General features: G+C 44.9%; 1 protein-coding gene across 2 annotated transcripts in view; it reads right to left on the bottom strand.

The window, feature by feature from the left end:
- Positions 1–22,137, bottom strand: part of LOC146834875 (cytochrome P450 2J2-like) — a 412,959-nt gene that overhangs the window by 277,454 nt on the left and 113,368 nt on the right. For both annotated transcript variants that reach the window (XM_085602473.1, XM_085602474.1), the window contains exon 3: positions 789–938. In XM_085602473.1, the coding sequence (XP_085458599.1) occupies positions 789–938 (150 nt within the window). The remainder of the gene's footprint in view (positions 1–788; positions 939–22,137) is intronic.

Below are 22,137 nucleotides of genomic sequence, written 5' to 3'. Positions count from 1 at the left end.
TTTGTTTCTAAACTGGTTTGGGAATGTTCTTGTGCGTTGTTTTCACTTTATTATTGCTAGAGTGTTGCAAAAATACTTTACACATTGCCTTTAAGTTAAGTCTAACTTGTTTGTGCCAGCTCTCAGAAGGTTAAGCACAGGTTTATTTATTTACATTAGTGGTTCGCCCAGAGAAAGTCTGTGGTTATTTCCTGAAATTGGCTCTAAACCCTTTCCACAAATAACCCAATTTCATACAATTGTAAATCCACATGATGCCTGCCAGTAGGTTTACAGCATGAAGATGCCAGTCAGGAACAATCTTCTCGCAGAGAGTGCTGCTCAAAAGGGTCAATGAGGTAATGAAAGGCCTATTTTGTTGCACAACTAAATAAATTTGGCATCAGAAATGACATATTTCTTGTTGTTTCATGTCATTTTCTGTCTATGTGGTATTTCTGGGTATGTGTGAGGAAATTTGTGTGCAGAAAAACCTGGTACTACCATTTCCTCAGGATCCATTCAACACTTGTAATTGAGTGAACATGCGGATCCCGCAGACGAGTTTACCTACTAGTATCAGTAAATCTGGGTGCAATTTGACCACACCCAATTAGCTTCTTACTAGTAATTGGAACGTTAATCCTCTGGCCAAGCTCTATTTTCTGTAATATCAATGGAGAGGATTGCTGGTAGATGTGCATGACAAATAGCAATTAAAGTGGCGAGAGAAGTAGGAAAACTAAGTTATGCAACTCAAGATTTATACGGTTTAGTAACCCAAGTGTTCCGTTCATGTGTATACTCACCTTTCTGTTCTTCTATTACTTCACTTAGGAATCTGATCTCCTCGTTGATTCGTTGTTCCAGGCTCTTTTTACCCATTCCAAAGTTCCTCAGGGCTGATAAAGCAAATCTCCTCTGTTGTTTCCAGGAATGCCCATTAGAATTAATCAACCCTGGAGGAGAAAAATTGCATTACAGCTTGTATATATATATATATATATTTATATATGTGCTGTGGTTGAAATACGTAAATGAGATGGAATGTCTACCCAAGTGATTGTGAACTCTAGAACATAGCCCACTGGGGAGAGACTTTCTTTCCTTCCCTCTGCCTTTTCATGACTCTGCTTTATACTGTTCTTGTCCTATGTTTCTCCCTATTTGCATGAGCTTAAACTTTGCATCTGCATCCTATGGTTTAGAGAAGATGGGTGATTACTGTGATTTAATGAAACAGCATTACGGCGGATTGTGCTCAAAGTATATTTAGAGAGGGTCTTTCACTAGGAAAATATGATGTCATTGTTGGAAATACTCCACTCCCACACCGGAAAGGGTGGTGGTAACGGGGTCTCTCCAGACATACACAGTGGTAGCTTGGCTCGAGTGGTCAGGAATCAGGCACCGTGCTAAGCATACGTCATACCCATACAATAACCATGCGTGCATCCGTTCCAAAAACGACTCTACACCGTAAAAATTATGAAAATATCTCTGTTTATCTTCTTTTTCTCTTAGTTACTGATTAAATAAATAATAACACAATCACCATATACAAGGCTTTTTCTGTGGAAGGGTACGTCAAATAAATACTGTCTTAATGATTCAATAAATAGGGGAGATCATAAATAATTAAGGCATAAATATAAGTGCATTGCATACAGGCAATTAAATATTATGAGGCAATAAATACTGCAAGCCAATAAATATTGTGCGACAATCAATACTGTGGAACAATAAATACAGTGAAGCAATAAATAGGTTAAATACAATAAATACAGTGCTCTCAATAAATAATTAAAAGCTGACAGTGACACTTATAGAATCAGATCACATTTAGATTTCTATGGGCTGATTTAGCCCAGTCACAGCTTGTGGTTAGGTGGATGGCTTGAGGGTGTCTATTCCCTGGCTTGGACAAGGCTGAGGCCTAAACTGAGGTAGATCAAGGGGGGAAATTCTAGAGACCTGGCTCTCTCACTCTACACAACCCCTCTGAATTAGTCTCAGCTCTCCCCTGGCACAATCCAGCTGGTTCTAGCACCTCTCTAGCTCCTAGGGTAGTCTCTCAGGATTCCACAGGGCCTTAGGCGCCCTCTATTCCACTTACTGCCCTTTTTCTGAAGCTCCGACGCCGCTGGAGTCGTGTCGACGCCGTGAGGCAGTTCCGGTTCGATGTCGGCGGCCTCGGCGCAATGTCAGTTCTTGACGACGCCGGTAGGCGGTTCCGGTTCGATGTCGGCGGCCTCGGCTCGATCTCGACCTCCGGTTCGATGACGTCGGGCAGTCTTGGCTCGATGTCGACTTCGGGCGGCTCCGGTCCGATGGCGACCTCAGGTTCGATGACGTCGGCCGGCCTTGGCTCGATGTCGACTTCCGGCGGCTCCGGAGTGCGATCCCCACTCCCGACCTCCGGTGCTCCTCTCCTCAGGTTCCGGCGACTCCGGAGTGCGACCTCCACTCCCGACCTCCGGTGCTCCTCTCCTCAGGTTCCGGCGACTCCGGAGTGCGATCTCCACTCCCGACCTCCGGCACGCTTCACCTCGGTCTCCGGCGACTCCGGAGGGCGGACTTCACTCCCCCGTCGACGCCGCTCACTCGACCTCGGGTGACTTCCTCCTCGACCTCTGGTACTCTCTACGACCTCCGTCGGCGCCCTCTCTCGACCTCTGGCGGCTCCGGGTATGACGTCTGCTTCTCCAGTCAGCGCCGCTTCTCCACCTCGGGCTCCGGGTATCTAGGCTTCTCGACGTCGGACTCCAGGAAAACCAATAATCAGGTCAGGACTTTGCTGTTCTTTGCTTCTAAGGCCTGTTCCTGCTGTCCAGGTCCTTAAGATGGTTTTTCTTGCTTCTTCCCACACAGGGCTCCAGGCTGGGCTCAGTCAGTAGGGACTAGTATCAAGGGTGGGTTTATGGACCCCACTCCAGGCACAAGTTTCCACCCCTGCTGCCTCACTCCTTCCTCCTTCAGGTTTCTGCTGCTCTCTCTTCACCAGTCAGGTGCCAACTGCCAGCTCCAACTGCCAACTCTCTGTCTTAGCTTCCCAACATTCTAAACCGCCTCCAACTGTCACAGGGCTCCAGAATGTTGCAGAAGGTTCTAGTAGGTTCCAGTGGGTTCTGATGATGTCACAGGTGGCCACCATTTTGTGCTCCAGGCCCTCAGACAGAAGTTCCAGGGGTAGATAAAATGGCTCCCTGAATCTGCATCAATACTAAAAAGTCTGGTGGTTCCCAAAAAGGAAAAATACTATCAGGGCTTGAGGCAAAAGTGGGACAAAATAAAGAATGGAGAGGAGGGACCACCCAAAGGGCTGACAGGTCTAACAGTCAAGATATTCACAGTAAGGATTTTTGAAACACAATGGTGTAATCCTCTTGAATGTTATTTACTTCATCTCTATATGGGGACAGTTTGAGATAATATTTAACAACCACGGACACTTGCACATTAGGGCACTGGAATGCAATATAAAGAGACAACATTCAGCTAACCTGTATTTTTCTGCTCCACTGATGAACACATTAGTAACAACATCCCAAAATGGACAATAAAAACTATAGCATGCCCTTAAATCGAAAAATTAAACAAAATAAAAAAAACTATCCAAACACGAACTCAATAAATGGTGGGAGCACACCGCCTTAACAATTATGTAGGTCTGGGATGTATTTACCAGTGTTTAAACATCTTCATAATACCCTCCTATGAGAATCATGACCCAAAGATGTTGACGAATGTCCGTGAATGCAGCAATGTGCTTTAAGTGAATTTTAGAAATTCCTATTAAGTACACATAGAGTGACAGAGATTGCATCCTTAAAGAAACGGAAGAAACTGAGAACTGGTTACATCAACAAGAAGTCCAGAAAGACACAGAGCATTTCAAACAGGAAATGACTAATAAAATAGAGAAATTGGAAGAGAAAATTAAGTTAAAATGCAGAAGTTGTTTATGATATGAAACAGGAAGCATTCTGACGTGTTGATTGACTTCACAAGCAGGACAAACAGATGACAAAAGCAGATGCTACATTACATCAGCAAAAGGATCAGACACTGTCAATGACAGTGAAACCTCTGAAGTAGGGGGCTACAGTGCATCAGAAGGGGAACAGCAAAAAGACACTTAATTGGATAAATTCTGCCTTCCGAAGCGCGAGCAGTATAAAAAATATCAAGCAGAAAGAGGACAATCACAAGGAGGAAGAAAGAAAGTAAGCGGAAGAAATACAAACAGAAGCACAGGAAGCAAAGAACAACATCAAGAAGAAACCCCAGTGGGAAGAGAATTATGGGTCAAGACCTTCAAAAAGAGGGAAAAAAGGGCAAATAAGGCAGTAGTTAATCTCTATATGAGATACGTGAGCAAAGATGTACTCGATGTTCTAAGCTGTGGCTTCTTCTTTTGTCCTACTTACAATTGATACAGATTTTCTAGTAATACTTGATGAATTGGGAAGTGGTACGAGCAGTGGTGGCTTGTAGAGAATGGTGGCCGTGCGTTGAAAAATAGGGAAAAATATAAGACTTACCTGCTAGTTGCGGGTCACCAGCTGCCGCCTCTCCTCCGTCCTCACTGTTCTCCTGGCTCCCGGCAGCTCCCAGACTCCCCTAGCCAATCACAACGCTGCTGTCACCAGCATGATAGCAGTGTCATGATTGGTCTGAGGTCCGTGATTTGGCTCTCAGACAGGGAGTGGGAGTATCACCATGACAAAGCACTGGAATGGATCCACTCCTTCCTCACCAGCCAAACACAGAGAGTCAGACTACCACCATTCCACTCTGAACCTACAGAGATCAGCTGCAGAGTGCCCCAGGGCTCCTCCCTAAGCCCCACTCTCTTCAACATCTATATGGCCCGCTCGCAGACATCGTCAGGAATCACAGACTCAACATTGTCTCCTACGGTGATGTCGCCCAGCTGATCTTCTCCCTTACTAACGAACCAACAGTCACCAAGAACAACTTTCACAACTGGATGAAGGCAGTCGCACCTGGATGAAGGACAGCTGCCTCAAGCTAAACTCTGAGAAGACCAAAGTCCTCATCCTGGGCTCCACTCCCTCCACTTGAGACGACTCCTGGTGGCCCGCAGATCTTGGATCCCCCTACACCCACAGACCATGCACAAAACCTATCATCCTGGACTCCTCGCTCACCATGAACTGCATATCAACGTAGTCTCATCATCCTGCTTCCACACGCTACACCTGCTCCAAAAGATCTTAAAGTGGATCCCCACTGAGTCCCGAAAGACAGTCATTCATGCACTCATCGGCAGCAGACTCGACTACAGCAATGCACTCTACGCTGGCATCACCCCGAAACTTCTCAAGAAACTGCAGAACATTCAGATCACCTCCGCCAGACTCATCCTGCATATCCCCTGCTGCAGCCACATCACTAGCCACCTGAGAGACCTTCACTGGCTCCCAGTCAAGAAAAGAATCACCTTCAAGCTCCTCACACATGCTGACAGAACCCTACATGAGCTGGACCTGCGTACCTCAACCACCTCATTGCATTCCACGTATCCACCAGAGCCCTCCGCCCTGCCCAACTGGCCCTGGCTGCCGTCCCACATATCCGCAAGACCATGGCTGGAGGAAAATCCTTCTCCTACCTCCCAGCAAAGACCTTGAACACCCTGCCTCTCCGCCTCAGGCTATCACTGTCACTGCCTCAATTTAGGAAGAACCTCAAAACCTGGCTCTTCGGCTGAACAACAGTACCTTCGACAGATCAGCAGGCCCCCCCAATACCTTGAGACCCTTTCAGATGAGTTGTTGCGCTTTACAAGTCACTTGATCGATTGATTGATCTGCATGTTCTCCACTCAAGCTGTGCAATATAGACGGTTGGAGAACGTGCAAAGTGCGCATGGCGGTTTGGCTGGCCCTAACGGATGGCCAAACCGTCATGCGCTCTTAAGGTGCAGATTATACCAATCCTCCTCCCTCTGACACACAACTCCAGCCCCGTACCACCCTAACCTGGCTCCAAGCCCCACTAAAAATTACATTATAAAAAGTTCTGTTATTATCATTTTATTTTTCCTTTTGCACTGCTCCGAGAGCAGTGGGGCGGCGCTCCTTCATCTTAGCGGTAGTATTAGAGCAGAGGATCCGGATGAGTTTTGTCTAAACTTGTCATATGCTATGACCAAAGAATTACCAGTGATTCAAACTCAAATATCACTACATGCCTATATCACAGTATGATGCAATAGACATGTTTCATCAAGTATCAGTGAAAAAACCTAGGAATCTGAGACACAGAAATGGACATCATGAAAAATAGAACATGGATTCAGATGACAGCTATAAGATCACTTGAAGAAGCTGAGAACTTAGTGACTGAGCCGTCTGACATAGGAGGACATCTAGTCATTATGCTGAAAGGGAAGTATGTAGAAGAGGCCATGCGACAACTATCAAACATAAGCAGATATTGTGAGATATATAGAAAGGAATATGTGACAGCCATTTCTACATACTGGAATTATCTCAGGGTATTGTTGGATAAGGGGCTCATTGAAATTGAATAATACACATTTCTTAAGTGTGACCATCCAAAGCTACCAGTCCTCTATCTTCTCCCTAGGCTCCATAAAGATGCAACTAATCCCCCGGGCAGACCCGTTGTCTCATCTAGGGGAAGCTGTTGGAAAATGGCCATCTCTGAAGGGTCTCCCCAAACCTTTTGCCTTCCTCCTCCTCTTTTTCTGACCTTCTTTTTGTTGGCTTTTGAACTTTACCACTGCTAAAGTGCATGTGCTCTCTCCTCTAAACATGGTGTAATTGGTTTACACATATTTTACATATTTGATTTACTTGTAAATCCTTTGTAAAGTGGTTTACCATATACCCACGGCCTGTAATTTAAATGTTACTAGCAGGCCTGCAGCACTGATTGTGCCACCCACAGAAGTAGCCTTTCAAATCTGTCTCAGGCCTTTCACTGCAGGGCCTGTTTGTGCAGTTTAATGTTACTTCAACTTGGCATTTAAAGCTACTTGCCAAGCTTGAAACTTCCCTTTTATTACATATTAGTCACCCCTAAGGTAGGCCCTAAGTTGTCTTAAGGACAGGGTGCAATGTAGATGAAAGGTAGGACATGTACTGGTATATTTAGCAGGTCCTGTTAGTGACAAATAGTCTATTTGGTTTTCACTTCTGTGAGACCTACTCCTCTCATAGGTTAGCATTGGGAATTACTTAATAAACTTTTACGTTGCAATTCATGATTAGAGAAGAGTAGCTTTTTCATGTTTAATATTTTTGGAATTGTTATATTCCATATAGGTACCACGATAAATGCCCAGGTAACTTCATAACCCTTCACCTATATTCTTCCCTACATTACACTTATAACAGTTTACAGGGACAGACCTTCTACCTAGATACGACACTGCATTCAGAATGCAGGTTTTCCCCAGTTCGAAATGTCATACATTATGCATGAGGATTCTTGGAAGCACAGCAGGATTACCATCTCCTGTATAATATCTATGTATAAAGTTCATGCCCAACATCATCCTTTGTCCGACACAGTAATAATGTGAGGTAGGACCCCTGGGGAGACCTATGGATATATAAACATCACATCTTGCTAAGATAGACAGAGGAGACCAGGACTTCCTGGCTGACACACTGATAAGAGACGCTGAGGTTCCTGGATGCAGGTACTCCAGCTCGCAGTGGTCTAACATCCCTCACGGGGTGTCGAACTCGAGACCAGGACGGGGTCCACAGTCTCTCAATTCAGGTAATGGGGTTGGCTTTATCTTAGAGGGATTCTTGGCTTAACAACTACACACATGCTTGGTACACTTAGGTACATCTAGTTAGGGAAACATCGTAGGAGTACGCATCTTTTTATTATCATGTATTTTATATACTTGTATGTATTCATGATTACTGCAAGATGGTAGAGCTTTACCATCCGTTTACTTTCATAGTGCTTCTAATCCTATATCTCTGCTACTGTCTAACGGTTGTTGCAGCTCATCTATTTTACACCAGAATAACAACTGTTCAATAAATACTTATTGAGAACTCCCAGCTTGTTTATTCTGTGTATCTCTCTAGGACAGACTAAGTAAGCACGAGTGACTGAGCAAAAAGTAGTATATTGTTCCACGGTCCTGAGGGATCAGGGTTGTCATGTTTGATGGTCGCCAAGAAGTATTCTCTCCTTGGTAAGAGGAGATTCTAGTGGCACTGTGAACTAGCTGGTACAAAAGGCCAACATACCAGGTGGGAGTGTTCAGAATCAGTATGACACCAATCCTGCAGTGTATGCTGTCCAAACACGCAGATCCTGTATAGGTTTTATAGGAACTACACAGCATGGTGCCACCAACGTTGGTTGGGTACTTATTTGACAGAAGAGTCTGAGTAGCTCAGTTATGCTAGTCTCAGAGGACCCTACTCACTACTCCCCAGAGACATCTGGAGTGGGTGGGCACAAACTCCACCACAGCTGAGTAGGCAAAAATCCTATTTATTGGTTGCTGGTTAATCAAGCTTGAAGGACAATTTGTTCCTAAACTGCGTAAAACACCTTATCTTAGTCCCCTTGAAAAACTCTTCTTCTCTAAAACAATTACTGAAGAAACAGAAAACGTGGATAGAGTTGTGCAAAAACTGCATCTCTCAGTAGACGCAGAAGATGCAGATGCAATTCCCAATGCAGAAAATGTTAGGAATGCTATTAACATAAAACTAGATGCACACAGTCTAACATCCAGGGGTGGACCAGTAGTTTTCGTGATTGAGACACGAATCATATAGAACAGAGGTATTCTATTCATGGGTTACATTCCCGGTTGCAAATTCGAGAACAAAAACATGTAATTTCTACACAGAAAGTGGAATACCGGACGAATATTGTCCCTATGTGAAGATTGAAGTTCCACTAACTTACGAGGAACATTTATATTGGTTTAAAGGCGCCCTCTCCCATACAAAAATTAAAGTAAGACTCCATCCGCTCGGAAGAGAAGGAGCGACGTGGCCAGTATTAGCGGCCTACACACCACATCCTGACATTGAAACAATGCCAGGAGGAGACTTACTTATACTTCACAAAGAACTGATAAAACTTAACAGAAACATGACAGCGTGCGTCATGAGGAAACTTACGGTCCAGCCAGCAATGGCTGCAACAAACACAAATACAGTTCAAAATACAACAACTAAAATCACACCACAAACTTTACACTTAGTAATGAGTAAAATGCTGGCAAAACTTGAATATATGCCATTCTGGCAAGCTCAGAAAATAACACAGCTAGAAGCAGTATTCCTGAATACTAGCCCTTAGGAAAAACACAGAATGCTGACAATCTGCTTGCCCATGGGGATAACACCACAGATAGAGGATTTTACCTCTTGGGGTGCAGTTTTTGTGGCTATATGAACCAGAACACATGGTATCCTGTCATTAGCAGTAATACTAGCTGTATTAAGACAAATACAAAATGAGTACGGAGCAGAACCTACTCTGAACTTAAGGATGAAATTACTAGATAAATATACCCAGGTATCAGCTATATTATTAGCAAATATTAAAGGGGAAGCAGCATCATTGGCAATCTGTCAACGCCTAAGGGAGTTCAGTCATTTACAACAGGAACATGAATTACCAAAAATAATTGAGAATGTGTATGCAGAATTAGGCAGAGACAGTTTGGGTGGGAAAGCATTAAAACCACAACTGATGAGTAGTCCCGAGAAGGACACCTTTAAGCAGGCACCTGCTTCTTCTAATAAGAAGTGGGACAGTAACAAAAAGCAAAAGGTTAAAGAAAATAGATCTAAATCCAGAGGTAGTTCTCCTACTCAGGAGCCCTCCGAAAGGAGGAATAACCTTAGGAATAGGGACAATATTAGAAAACCTGACAGGTATCAGGATACTGATACACGTTCCTCTCGTTCCTTTCAGGGTTCAATGAAAAACTCTGAGAGAGAAGGACGGTAAGACGGACAAGAAGAGCGTACAAAGTCCAGGGACAAACAGCACGCTCAAGACTATACTTCCAAAAAAGAAGAAAAAACCAAACCAAAACTTCAGTTCAAAAAGAAGAAGGTTGCAGGCCTAAGAATCAGACATCCCCAGAATTCTGAGGACTCAACTAATGAACGGGGAATGGGCTCTGATGATGCTAGACAGTGCAGAAGACGTAACAATAGCTCGCGAGAATCTGATGGAATTTCTGGTGACAGTGGACTTGAATGATTATATCACGGTGGAAACACCTGATACTAGGGTAAGGGTCCCAAATAAATTATCTGAAATAACACTCCAAATGGAGAGGGACAAGCCCAGGAAAGTTAGAGGTCTCTTTTGGGAGAACCTATCGTTCGGTTATGACATTCTATTGGCTGAACAAGATTGGCCGCCAGCATTCAACATGGACTGCCCTTGGGGTGAAACAGTAATTTTACCAGCCTTTTCCGACCCTGTTCCCAAATATCTCAAATACACATATTCACGGGAGTGGGCAGTAGCCCTAGCCCTGGGATTATATAAAACCCATGTTGGATGAGATGAGGATTCAATCCACAACATAATTCCATTAAAAATACTCCGACTCCACAGAGGTAGTATCCAATAAAGCAAGAAGCTAAAAAACAGGTCAGGGAGATCTTAGATCAACTTGAATACCAAGGGGTGATTGAAACTTGTACCTCTCAAATCAATAATCCTTTGTTTCCCGTAATGAAACCTGACAACTCATATCATCTAGTTTTAGATTACAGACATCTAAACACTTGCACAAAGACATTTGCAGTACAAAATGCACACAGTGCCGCACTATTGAATAACATTGTGCGGAAAAAATGCAAAATGACACTAGATATCTCAAATGGATTTTTTTCTAAAATATAGCACCTGAAGGCAGGTATTTAACCGCCTTCTCCGCGTTAGTCTCACAGCGGCAATTTTGTTGACTCCCTGTTCTGCTTGGGTTTTCGGATCAGATAGAACCCGCTCATCAGAGCCTCTCTAACCCAGCCAGAACGTTACCCTCTCCTTAGGGCCTATTCACAACAAGTAACCACCGATATATATATATATATACCACCTAAGGACAGGGAATTCCTACTATATATATATATATATATATATATATATATATATGTATCTAGACCTCTTATAATACAAGTGGCGGCCTCGCGATCCCAGACGGACCCAGGACTTCCTACCCAGACGGCAGCCTTAGCCTCGCGGTCCCAGACGGACCCAGGACTTCCTACCCAGACGGCAGCCTTAGCCTCGCGGTCCCAGACGGACCCAGGACTTCCTACCCAGACGGCAGCCTTAGCCTCGCGGTCCCAGACGGACCCAGGACTTCCTACCCAGACGGCAGCCTTGGCCTCGCGGTCCCAGACGGACCCAGGACTTCCTACCCAGATGGCAGCCTTAGCCTCGCGGTCCCAGACGGACCCAGGACTTCCTACCCAGACGGCAGCCTCAGCCTCGCGGTCCCAGACGGACCCAGGACTTCCTACCCAGGCGGCAGCCTTAGCCTCGCGGTCCCAGACGGACCCAGGACTTCCTACCCAGACGGCAGCCTTAGCCTCGCGGTCCCAGACGGACCCAGGACTTCCTACCCAGACGGCAGCCTTAGCCTCGCGGTCCCAGACGGACCCAGGACTTCCTACCCAGACGGCAGCCTCAGTACAAGTTCATCCTATGATTACCATAACATACAACAGGGGAATCAGTTTTACTATTTATCAGATCACACAAGAACTGTCAGTTTGAGCACAACCTGTTCTCTGGTTCGAGGGGCTCCTCTCTCCCTTATTCAGTTACCACTTACCTGATCAGGGTTTACATCTGTTCATGTCAAGTCACAGCTGACTAGAAGAATAGGCTACCCTCTTATACAAGAACACGCAGCACATGTTGATTCACTACAAACTGGATACTTTATTATTTATTATATACGCAATCACATAACATTACTGTGTAACACATAACCTGCAAAGAAAAGTGAAAGATTAGGTTGTACACTCTAATAAGAAAGGGGTCGACATCACCTTAGTCGTGTGTAGCCTGCACTCAATGGTCATCTAGGTTCCCTTCTCGTCTGTGCCTCGGCTCGCCTGGAGGTCACACCTCCGTAGTCACAGCTCCCTTCTCCGAGTCACTGGGACCTCTTCCTCATCGGCTACTCTCTCCTCTCTGGCAATTCTGCTAGAAGAGTATCTGTCTCTCGGTTTTTCTCCGCCTTCAAGTTTGTCATCTGTCTTCCCTGGAATAAGTAGTAGCTTTACTGCTAACGGCTAGATGCCGCCTACGGACTGAAGTAAGTGCCACGTAACTGCCTCAGACTTTCACTAATATAGAGGTGCATTTTCTCATGGAAAATTCCGGCCCGTAACCTGCCGCCCACCAAATTCTTGTACCTCCCCGTACCAAGGACACTTTCCCAGCCGGCCGGCCTGATGTAGTGTCTTCGGCACGAAGAAAAATACAATCCTTCGATAAGGGCCGGTCTGAACCGGTTCTCTCCAAGCGAATAACACCTCATAACTAAAACATCCCCTTTAACCTAGAAGCATCTCAAGCTGCCGGAGCAGAAAGAAAGATGGAGTCTCTCCCGTTTGAGGCCTACCAGGCCTGAATTCAGCACGGCTCCATGAAATACCCTCACTACAGGGCAGGTTATCCCTAATACTAACAAATCTACCCCTAGGATATGTGTGCAAGCCCTAATCTATGGGGAAGAACACAGGATCATGTCGAAGTGCCTAGTAAATAGACTTCATTCACTACTCTAACCCTTAGGCTTGAATGGTAAGAGACTGAAGTCACACTAATCACCCGTCAACACAATAGGGCCGGGAAAATCGAGCAGTACATTTCACCCTTGACTTCAGTCTATTACACATTCATTAAACAGAACTAACATCTGTGGAAGAATAATATGAAACAAAGCTAACTGATCTATGTCTAGTACCAAATGTGCAAAATTGAAGTAGTGAAGGAATACACTGAATAAAGCAACAGATAGAAATCAAAACAGCGATAGTAATCAGAATACCTCCTAATATTTGACGTAACAGATACAAATCAGGTAACCAATTAAAGAGCCAGTCAAACCAGCCCTGGTCAATGTGTTTTCTAACTTCCTCCGTCAAGTCATGTAGATAATCAATGGCCGCTCGATTTTGCAAGATGGCTCTCCGTTCACCCTGGGCGTCTAACAGCATGTCAGACAGGACTGTAGAAGTATGATTAATGGATTTTACCATCCAGCAGGCCATTTTCTCAATAGATTTAGCATTATAAACCGCCAAAGCAGGAACACCAATAATTGAAATAGCCAGGCTAAGGTATTCAGACTTGGAATATAAATGCAAAGATGAGTCACAATCTTCCTGTAACATCACTGTATCTCGAATCACACGAGAATTGGCATTCGGATGTGACGAGAACATCAGTAAACTGAGTCTCGTAATGGCACAAGGGCCACCAGAAATATTTGCAGGGACATATGGCCAGGAAGTATTACCACATGAGAAAAGCCATCCGGCAGGTAGTAACATCGTGCGATAATGACTAGGGGTAACTACCAAACTCTTGCAAGTCATATTGTTCTGGACCGAAGCACATGTTTTCGGTGTCCTTTGAAAGCACAAAGTTCGCTCATGAAGGGTGAAGGAAGTAGCACCTTTCAATTTTAGACGCAGACATTCAGAAATTGCACTAGGATTACACGTAAGGAAAAAACACATATCACCTTGTGTGATATTATAGGTAACTATTTGGGACTGGACGGGGGGTATCTGGTCTGGTAGTTCAGTACATAAGGGGCAATACGCATGGGTGGCAAAATCGCCCAGAAGAACATTGGGGCGAGCCTTTGAAATGTTGAAAATATTAGTTAAAGTTTCCAGCGAAGCAGGGACAGCAACCAGACAGGTCGCTAAGATGTCGTGTACAGATCTCATCGGCGTCAAACAAAAGTGAGGGGCATCGGTCACCCTTTTCGCCAGTAAGGTCCAAAAGTTCGATGACGAATCCCACGCAGCGAGGGAACGCGACACTCGGGTGCGTAGCTCATCCCGGGTTGACGGGATTCCTCCTCTCTCGTCGAACCAACCCGAAAATAGTCCGACGACGACACATCCTGCAGCAACAGTCCAAAGAATTATCTGAAAGAGAATCAAATACAGGCATTAATCATTCTCGTAAGTAACATTTGTCAGCCGGGACCGCTTCCCAGCTATCTTTCCCTGGTCTCATAACTAAAATGGTGTTGTCATGACCGGTGGCGATGACCTCTGCTTGTTCAGGGGGATTCTTAGGCGACTGCACCCAAACCCTGGCCCCAGGGTTATCTGTGGAGCCAAAACCTTTCTGGCCTCGTACAGTTAGCAAAGTTGGGGCAGTGCCTTTTACCATCCCACCACTGAAGACAGGCATTATGAGTAATTGAGCCACTCGGTCAGTTCGATGGATCAGCAAGTCAGCCTCACTGCTATTCAGCAGGAGCACCTTAATCTCTCCCTGATAATCACTGTCAATGACCCCTCCAAGTACCTGAATGCCTTTTACAGCCAGCCCCGATCTAGGGGCGATTAATCCAAAATTCCCGGGTGGTATATGAACACCAACACCGGTCGCGATGATGACCCGATCTTTACCTTTTATAACGGTGTCATCCATGGCATGCAAGTCTAAACCTGCCGACCCTGGGGTCGCTCTACATGGAGCCAAAGCTCCGGGAGTAATTTCCCAGTACATCACAGTCTCTCTGATTTCATTTGGCTGAGCATTAACATTCGGAGGGAACAAACGCATAAGTGGAGATTCAGCATTTAGAAAAGGACGATTATTCAAAATTAATAGCGCTTGGGGCAAAAAGTCTCGCCAATTCTTATATTTGTCATCTGTCAATTTACGCAGCTGCTCCTTCAGCAGACCATTCAATCTCTCCACAAGACCCGAGGCCTGTGGATAGTATGGGATATGAAATACCCAGTCAATATTGTTTTCCACACAGAATTCCTGTACCAATCTTCCACGAAAATGGGATGCATTATCAGATTGAATTTGGAATGGCACACCATAATACATCATAATCAATTCCAATGTTTTAATGGTATTCAATTGGGTAGCTTGCTTACAGGGAAGGGCTACCAACAGGCCACTGTATGTATCAACAATAGTGCAAACATATTGACAATTCCTACTCATGGGAAGTGGACCGATGTAATCAATCTGCCAAATTTGAGCGGGCAGTTTCCCGCGATGTAAATGACCTTTAACAATTTGGGGCACTTTGCGCTGTCTGATATGCTGACAAATGGGACAATGTAAAATAACATTCTTGATCAAATCTAGGGGAATATAAATTCCTCGATCAGCAGCCCACCTGCTAGTGGCTTTCTCTCCAAAATGTCCTGCCTTCTGGTGGGCCCATTTCGCCAATCCCGCAATATCAGAATCTTGCCTGTCCACCACTGCCTCAGCAATTTTAGATTTCTCATCTGCAATGTTATGAAAAAATTTGTCAAGAGAATCTATCGGGGTGTGAGCATCCACATGGAAGATTGTAACAGTACTCTGTGGGAGCATCTCCCAAATCTCCTGCCATAATTCTTTTCCCCACAATTGTTTTGAATGCAATTCCCAATTATGGGAATGCCAAGTCGGTAACCAAACTGCCAGTCCATTGGCAGTAGACCAAGAATCGGTGAAAATATGACATGTGCCAGGTAATTCTTGTTTCAGGACTTGATAAACAGCATAAAGTTCAGCAAATTGACTGCTCTTACCTTCACCAGTTGTGCTCAGCAGTTTTTGTGTGATCGGATTATAGGATACCGCTTTCCAGTGCCGTTTCGTCCCTATGAACCTTGCTGAACCATCCGTAAACCAGACATGGTTTCTGTCCTCTGCGGACAAATCATCAAAAGGTCTACCCCACTTGACAGGAGACTCCTGTACTAAAGGTACGGAACATTCACTCTCAGTCTCAGTCGATGGCGCTCGCGCCACCTGCTCATGTAAAGATGCAACTCCTTTCTGTCCCACACGTGCCCTGTCTTGTATATACCATTTCCAGTTAATCACACTCGCCTCTTGAGCATGTCCAATCCGGTGAGTTTTCGGCGAACTCATAACCCACTGCATGATAGGAATTTCAGGTCGCAAAACTATATCATGACCCAAAGTCAGTTGCTCGGTATCCACCAGAGCCCAATAACATGCAAGTAACTGTTTCTCAAAAGGTGTATAACGCTCACCAGCATCAGGTAACTTTTTGGTCCAGAAACCCAACGGCACTCTACTCCTGCCTTGCTTCTGCCACAAACTCCAATTCGCATAAAGGCCCTGTACAGACACATTCAAATCCACCTCACCATCACGTACGGGCCATAAATCCAAAGCATGTTGAATTGCCTCTTTTGCTAGGTTGAACGCATCTTGCTGTGGTTTATCCCAATCAAATGCATTCTTTTTACGAGTGACACGGTACAAGGGGGCCAATATTTGACTCAAATGAGGAATATGCTGACGCCAAAAACCAAATAAACCAATGAAGCTTTGGGCTTCTTTCCTATTCCTTGGAACTGCAAAATCAAGAATTTTCTGTTTAACCTGAGGGATCACTTCAAGGTGCCCTTCATGCCAATTAATACCCAAAAATTTTACAGCCTGGGACGGGCCTTGTAATTTATCCAGATTGATTTCCCAACCTTTCTCACGCAGAATCCTGTACGCAGACAGAACAATCCAACCTCTGCGCCCCAAAATGGGAATCTCCTCACCCTTCGAGATGGGTGCCTTCTGTAAACAAGTAATCACATTAGCCGGCTCCGCCAGCTCCAAAGAAGAATTCCAATTCTCACTCAAACCAGTAGAATCAGCCCACTCACGGGCTAAGGCTTCATAAGGCGTTGAATCCCATCCGGGAATATCAACGGGCAACTTAAAAGTAGATTTTGACTTTCTAGAAAACATCGTGAAAAAGAAAGAAGAAAAGAAAGAAAAAGAAAAGAAAGAAGAAGAAAAACTATACACACAAGTATACCACAAATAATATACAAACAAAACCACGCACACGCCGAAAGCAAACACGAGACAACACGACGCACACAGGTTTCGAAAACGGTTCGTGACGCCAAATGTTCTGCTTGGGTTTTCAGATCAGATAGAACCCGCTCATCAGAGCCTCTCTAACCCAGCCAGAACGTTACCCTCTCCCTAGGGCCTATTCACAACAAGTAACCACCGATATATATATATATACCACCTAAGGACAGGGAATTCCTACTATATATATATATATATATATATATATATATATATATATATATATATATATATGTATCTAGACCTCTTATAATACAAGTGGCGGCCTCGCGATCCCAGACGGACCCAGGACTTCCTACCCAGACGGCAGCCTTAGCCTCGCGGTCCCAGACGGACCCAGGACTTCCTACCCAGACGGCAGCCTTAGCCTCGCGGTCCCAGACGGACCCAGGACTTCCTACCCAGACGGCAGCCTTAGCCTCGCGGTCCCAGACGGACCCAGGACTTCCTACCCAGACTGCAGCCTTAGCTTCGCGGTCCCAGACGGACCCAGGACTTCCTACCCAGACGGCAGCCTTAGCCTCGCGGTCCCAGACGGACCCAGGACTTCCTACCCAGACGGCAGCCTCAGACTCGCGGTCCCAGACGGACCCAGGACTTCCTACCCAGGCGGCAGCCTTAGCCTCGCGGTCCCAGACGGACCCAGGACTTCCTACCCAGACGGCAGCCTTAGCCTCGCGGTCCCAGACGGACCCAGGACTTCCTACCCAGACGGCAGCCTTAGCCTCGCGGTCCCAGACGGACCCAGGACTTCCTAACCAGACGGCAGCCTCAGTACAAGTTCATCCTATGATTACCATAACATACAACAGGGGAATCAGTTTTACTATTTATCAGATCACACAAGAACTGTCAGTTTGAGCACAACCTGTTCTCTGGTTCGAGGGGCTCCTCTCTCCCTTATTCAGTTACCACTTACCTGATCAGGGTTAACATCTGTTCATGTCAAGTCACAGCTGACTAGAAGAATAGGCTACCCTCTTATACAAGAACACGCAGCACATGTTGATTCACTACAAACTGGATACTTTATTATTTATTATATACGCAATCACATAACATTACTGTGTAACACATAACCTGCAAAGAAAAGTGAAAGATTAGGTTGTACACTCTAATAAGAAAGGGGTCGACATCACCTTAGTCGTGTGTAGCCTGCACTCAATGGTCATCTAGGTTCCCTTCTCGTCTGTGCCTCGGCTCGCCTGGAGGTCACACCTCCGTAGTCACAGCTCCCTTCTCCGAGTCACTGGGACCTCTTCCTCATCGGCTACTCTCTCCTCTCTGGCAATTCTGCTAGAAGAGTATCTGTCTCTCGGTTTTTCTCCGCCTTCAAGTTTGTCATCTGTCTTCCCTGGAATAAGTAGTAGCTTTACTGCTAACGGCTAGATGCCGCCTACGGACTGAAGTAAGTGCCACGTAACTGCCTCAGACTTTCACTAATATAGAGGTGCATTTTCTCATGGAAAATTCCGGCCCGTAACCTGCCGCCCACCAAATTCTTGTACCTCCCAGTACCAAGGACACTTTCCCAGCCGGCCGGCCTGATGTAGTGTCTTCGGCACGAAGAAAAATACAATCCTTCGATAAGGGCCGGTCTGAACCGGTTCTCTCCAAGCGAATAACACCTCATAACTAAAACATCCCCTTTAACCTAGAAGCATCTCAAGCTGCCGGAGCAGAAAGAAAGATGGAGTCTCTCCCGTTTGAGGCCTACCAGGCCTGAATTCAGCACGGCTCCATGAAATACCCTCACTACAGGGCAGGTTATCCCTAATACTAACGAATCTATCCCCTAGGATATGTGTGCAAGCCCTAATCTATGGGGAAGAACACAGGATCATGTCGAAGTGCCTAGTAAATAGACTTCATTCACTACTCTAACCCTTAGGCTTGAATGGTAAGAGACTGAAGTCACACTAATCACCCGTCAACACAATAGGGCCGGGAAAATCGAGCAGTACACTCCCCCAGGGGTATAAGAACAGCCTGGGGTTATTTTCGGCTAGAGTAACTGAATTACTTCCAAATCTGGATGAAGAGGCATTGTCCTATGTGGATGATATCTATCTAACGGATGATGACCTGGATGCCCACTTGAACAGAGTAAATACCATAATATTGGGATTTGCCTCATAGGGCTACAAATTTAATTCAAGGATAGCCCACCTCAATGTCCTTTTTCTGGGATATGAGCTTTCAAGTGAAGGGAAACGCCTAGCAGCTAACTTTTTAAAAAAGTATGCACTGCTACAACCTCCGAAAACATTTAAAAAAATTTAAATCAATACTAGGATTCCTGAACTTTGGCAGAACATACATTTTGGATTACGCAGTAAGAGTTAACCCTTTCTACGATTTGATAAGACCTGACTTTTAAGTTAGACAATGGACACAGGAACACACAAATATTCTTTGTTCCCTACAAGCTGATATGATAGCTTCAAAACACTTACAGACACGAGTAAATGTACGCAACTTGGTGATCCGTATAGTTGCTTGTTAATAAGGATACACCTACCTAACATATAATGAAGGTGAAACAGTACCAATCACATACAAATCACATTTGTACACAAATGCTGAGATGCACTTTTCATCAACATAAAACGTAGTGAGAGAAAGAGCACTGGCTCTGGGAAAGCGAATAAATGTTGTAACCCCAGTACCGGCCTTAGAGGCTGCTACAAAGGCTAGCATTCCGAACGCTAAAGTCTTACATCAGAGATGGATACGATGGGCTAATTCTCTTACTGCAACAGATGTAGAATACAGGTACGACCCAAGTCTAAAGACACAAGCATTCCTGCAATGCAAACAAGAATATCATCTCCCTAATAAAATATTGCCTGTAGATCAGTATGAATATATAATTTACACTGACGGATCTGCTCAGCCGGCCATTGGGAGTAAACAGCAATACAGCGCCGCATGCGCAATCATTAAAGAACGCATGCAGAATGGAAAGTTTAATCCGAGTTGTCAAAAACCCAGTCTTTAGGAGGCTGCATGGCGTGGCTGCCAGAATTTAAAGCTCTGTTACTGGCACTGGTAAATACAGATCGAGAATTCCCAACACTAATCGTGTGTGATTCCTTTTACTGTGTACAGTCATACAATGAATACTTACACCACTGAGAACAAAATTGGTTCAAAGATGCAAAAGGTGGCACAATTAAGCACAAAACACTATGGGAACAGGTAGTGGAGTTGAAAAACGAACTACCGTGGGCTCACGTGATACACACACTGAGTCATCCACATGATGGCGTTCACACTGAAGGCAATTCATTGGCTGACGAAGCCAAGAAGGGGGCTGTATGCACGGCTTCCGTAGCTGCAATCACTCGTTCAAAAAAGAGAATAGACGGTGAGATTATGGTTGCAATTATTGGTACACGCAATAAAACGGCACTACCGAAAAGATTTCCACTCAAGTACTCCTACAAGTTAAATGCAAATAATATTCCATTTGCTCAGATTCTTGGAGTTGGGGATAGAGTAATACCATATATGAAACGCAGGTTAGGGTTAATTCCAGCAGTACACAAGGGTATAGGTTCTGCACACTCAGGAATTACGGCGACTGTGTCCTTATTGAAACAACGCTATTGGTGGCCAGATTTAAGAGAGCAGACTAAGGACTAAGTCTTGAAATGGGACATCTGTCAGCAGATAAAAGGCTCCACCGTAACACGTCCAGCGCAGACACAGTTAGAAATATCAAACAAACCACTCGTACATGTTTATTTGGACCACTGCAGCCCCTTACAAACAGATGGGGCTTACAGGTATATCATGGCTGCAGTGGATTCCTGCTCTAGATTCCTATGGGTGTGGCCTCAGCGCTTGGCTGACACTCAAACTGTTAAAAAAGATACGCGAGTCTTAATAGGGATATATGCAATTTGCAGATTACATTTTAACTGTGGCCCTGTGTCTAGCTCTAGGGCTTACAAGGAAGCCATGGGAGGTTTGGGTGTAGCTTTGCGGTACTCCTCTCCGTACCATCCCGAGGGAAATTCGGTAGTGGAGAGGAAAAACCAGGACTTAAAGCAGTCTTTAACAGCTAGAGTCTTAGGCTCAGGTGAGAGTTGGGTGAAGCATTTGTACGGAGTTCAACAAGCTTTGAATAATATGCCAAGAAGTTCTCTAGGGGGTGTCACTCCTTATGAGGTTCTATTTGGGAGGAGAATGTCGGTACAGGATCTTGATTGTGAAGGCACAGTGGCGGATGACAAACCTTTTGACAATGTTTTTTATTTTACAGGTGCCAAATGAATCCAGGGCACTAAAAAGCAATGTCCAGGTAAAGCGGAACACCAATGGGGAAGTAAAGAAAGTCACAGAACCTGCCTGGGTCCGTAAAGTTTGGGATCTGATCAGAGAGAAAATTGTGGACAAAAAAGAATTTGGGCCATCATACAGAAAGCCTGTAACAAGCGCAAGCTACAGTTTCCACAAGACCTGCGGAAAGATCGAAAATTAATCAAACTGCATCTGTCTACTTCATAGACTTTGATACGTTTTCTTTGGATCCAAGTGAACCTGAAATTATTTCAGCCCAAGAAACACGCAACCAGAAAATTAAAGACTTTCCAAACTTTCTTAAAAAAACGTACCTGGTATCACCTTGGATAGGACTCTGGGTAATTACCTCTATACTTTTTTTTCTTTACTGGATAGTAGGCTTAGTAACTTTTTAACATGCTTACCTTCGACATAAAGTGAATCTATCATCACATCCAGACCAAAGAGACTTGTCATCAGTGAACATTGCAGCAGTTCCTATATCCGATGGTATAGTATGGGACAAGGTTGATTATGACATATTTAGTCCGACCAAACTTTTAAAAATTCCACATTTAAGGGGGGCATGGTTTGAGCTGCCGCGAGATGGCCGCTGTCTGCTGAGGCTCCGCGCCCGAGCAGGACCTTTTTCGTCCGACAGAGTGGCATTTCATCCCGGTCTCCGTTATGAATTGAGGTATCCACAAAGTAGGTGCGGGGGAACAGGTAGCT

This window comes from Triturus cristatus, chromosome 4_2, assembly GCF_964204655.1.
Source record: "Triturus cristatus chromosome 4_2, aTriCri1.1, whole genome shotgun sequence".
Taxonomy (NCBI): domain Eukaryota; kingdom Metazoa; phylum Chordata; class Amphibia; order Caudata; family Salamandridae; genus Triturus; species Triturus cristatus.
The sequence above is the reverse complement of the archived record's forward strand: the minus strand, read 5'-3'. Positions and strand labels throughout refer to the sequence as shown.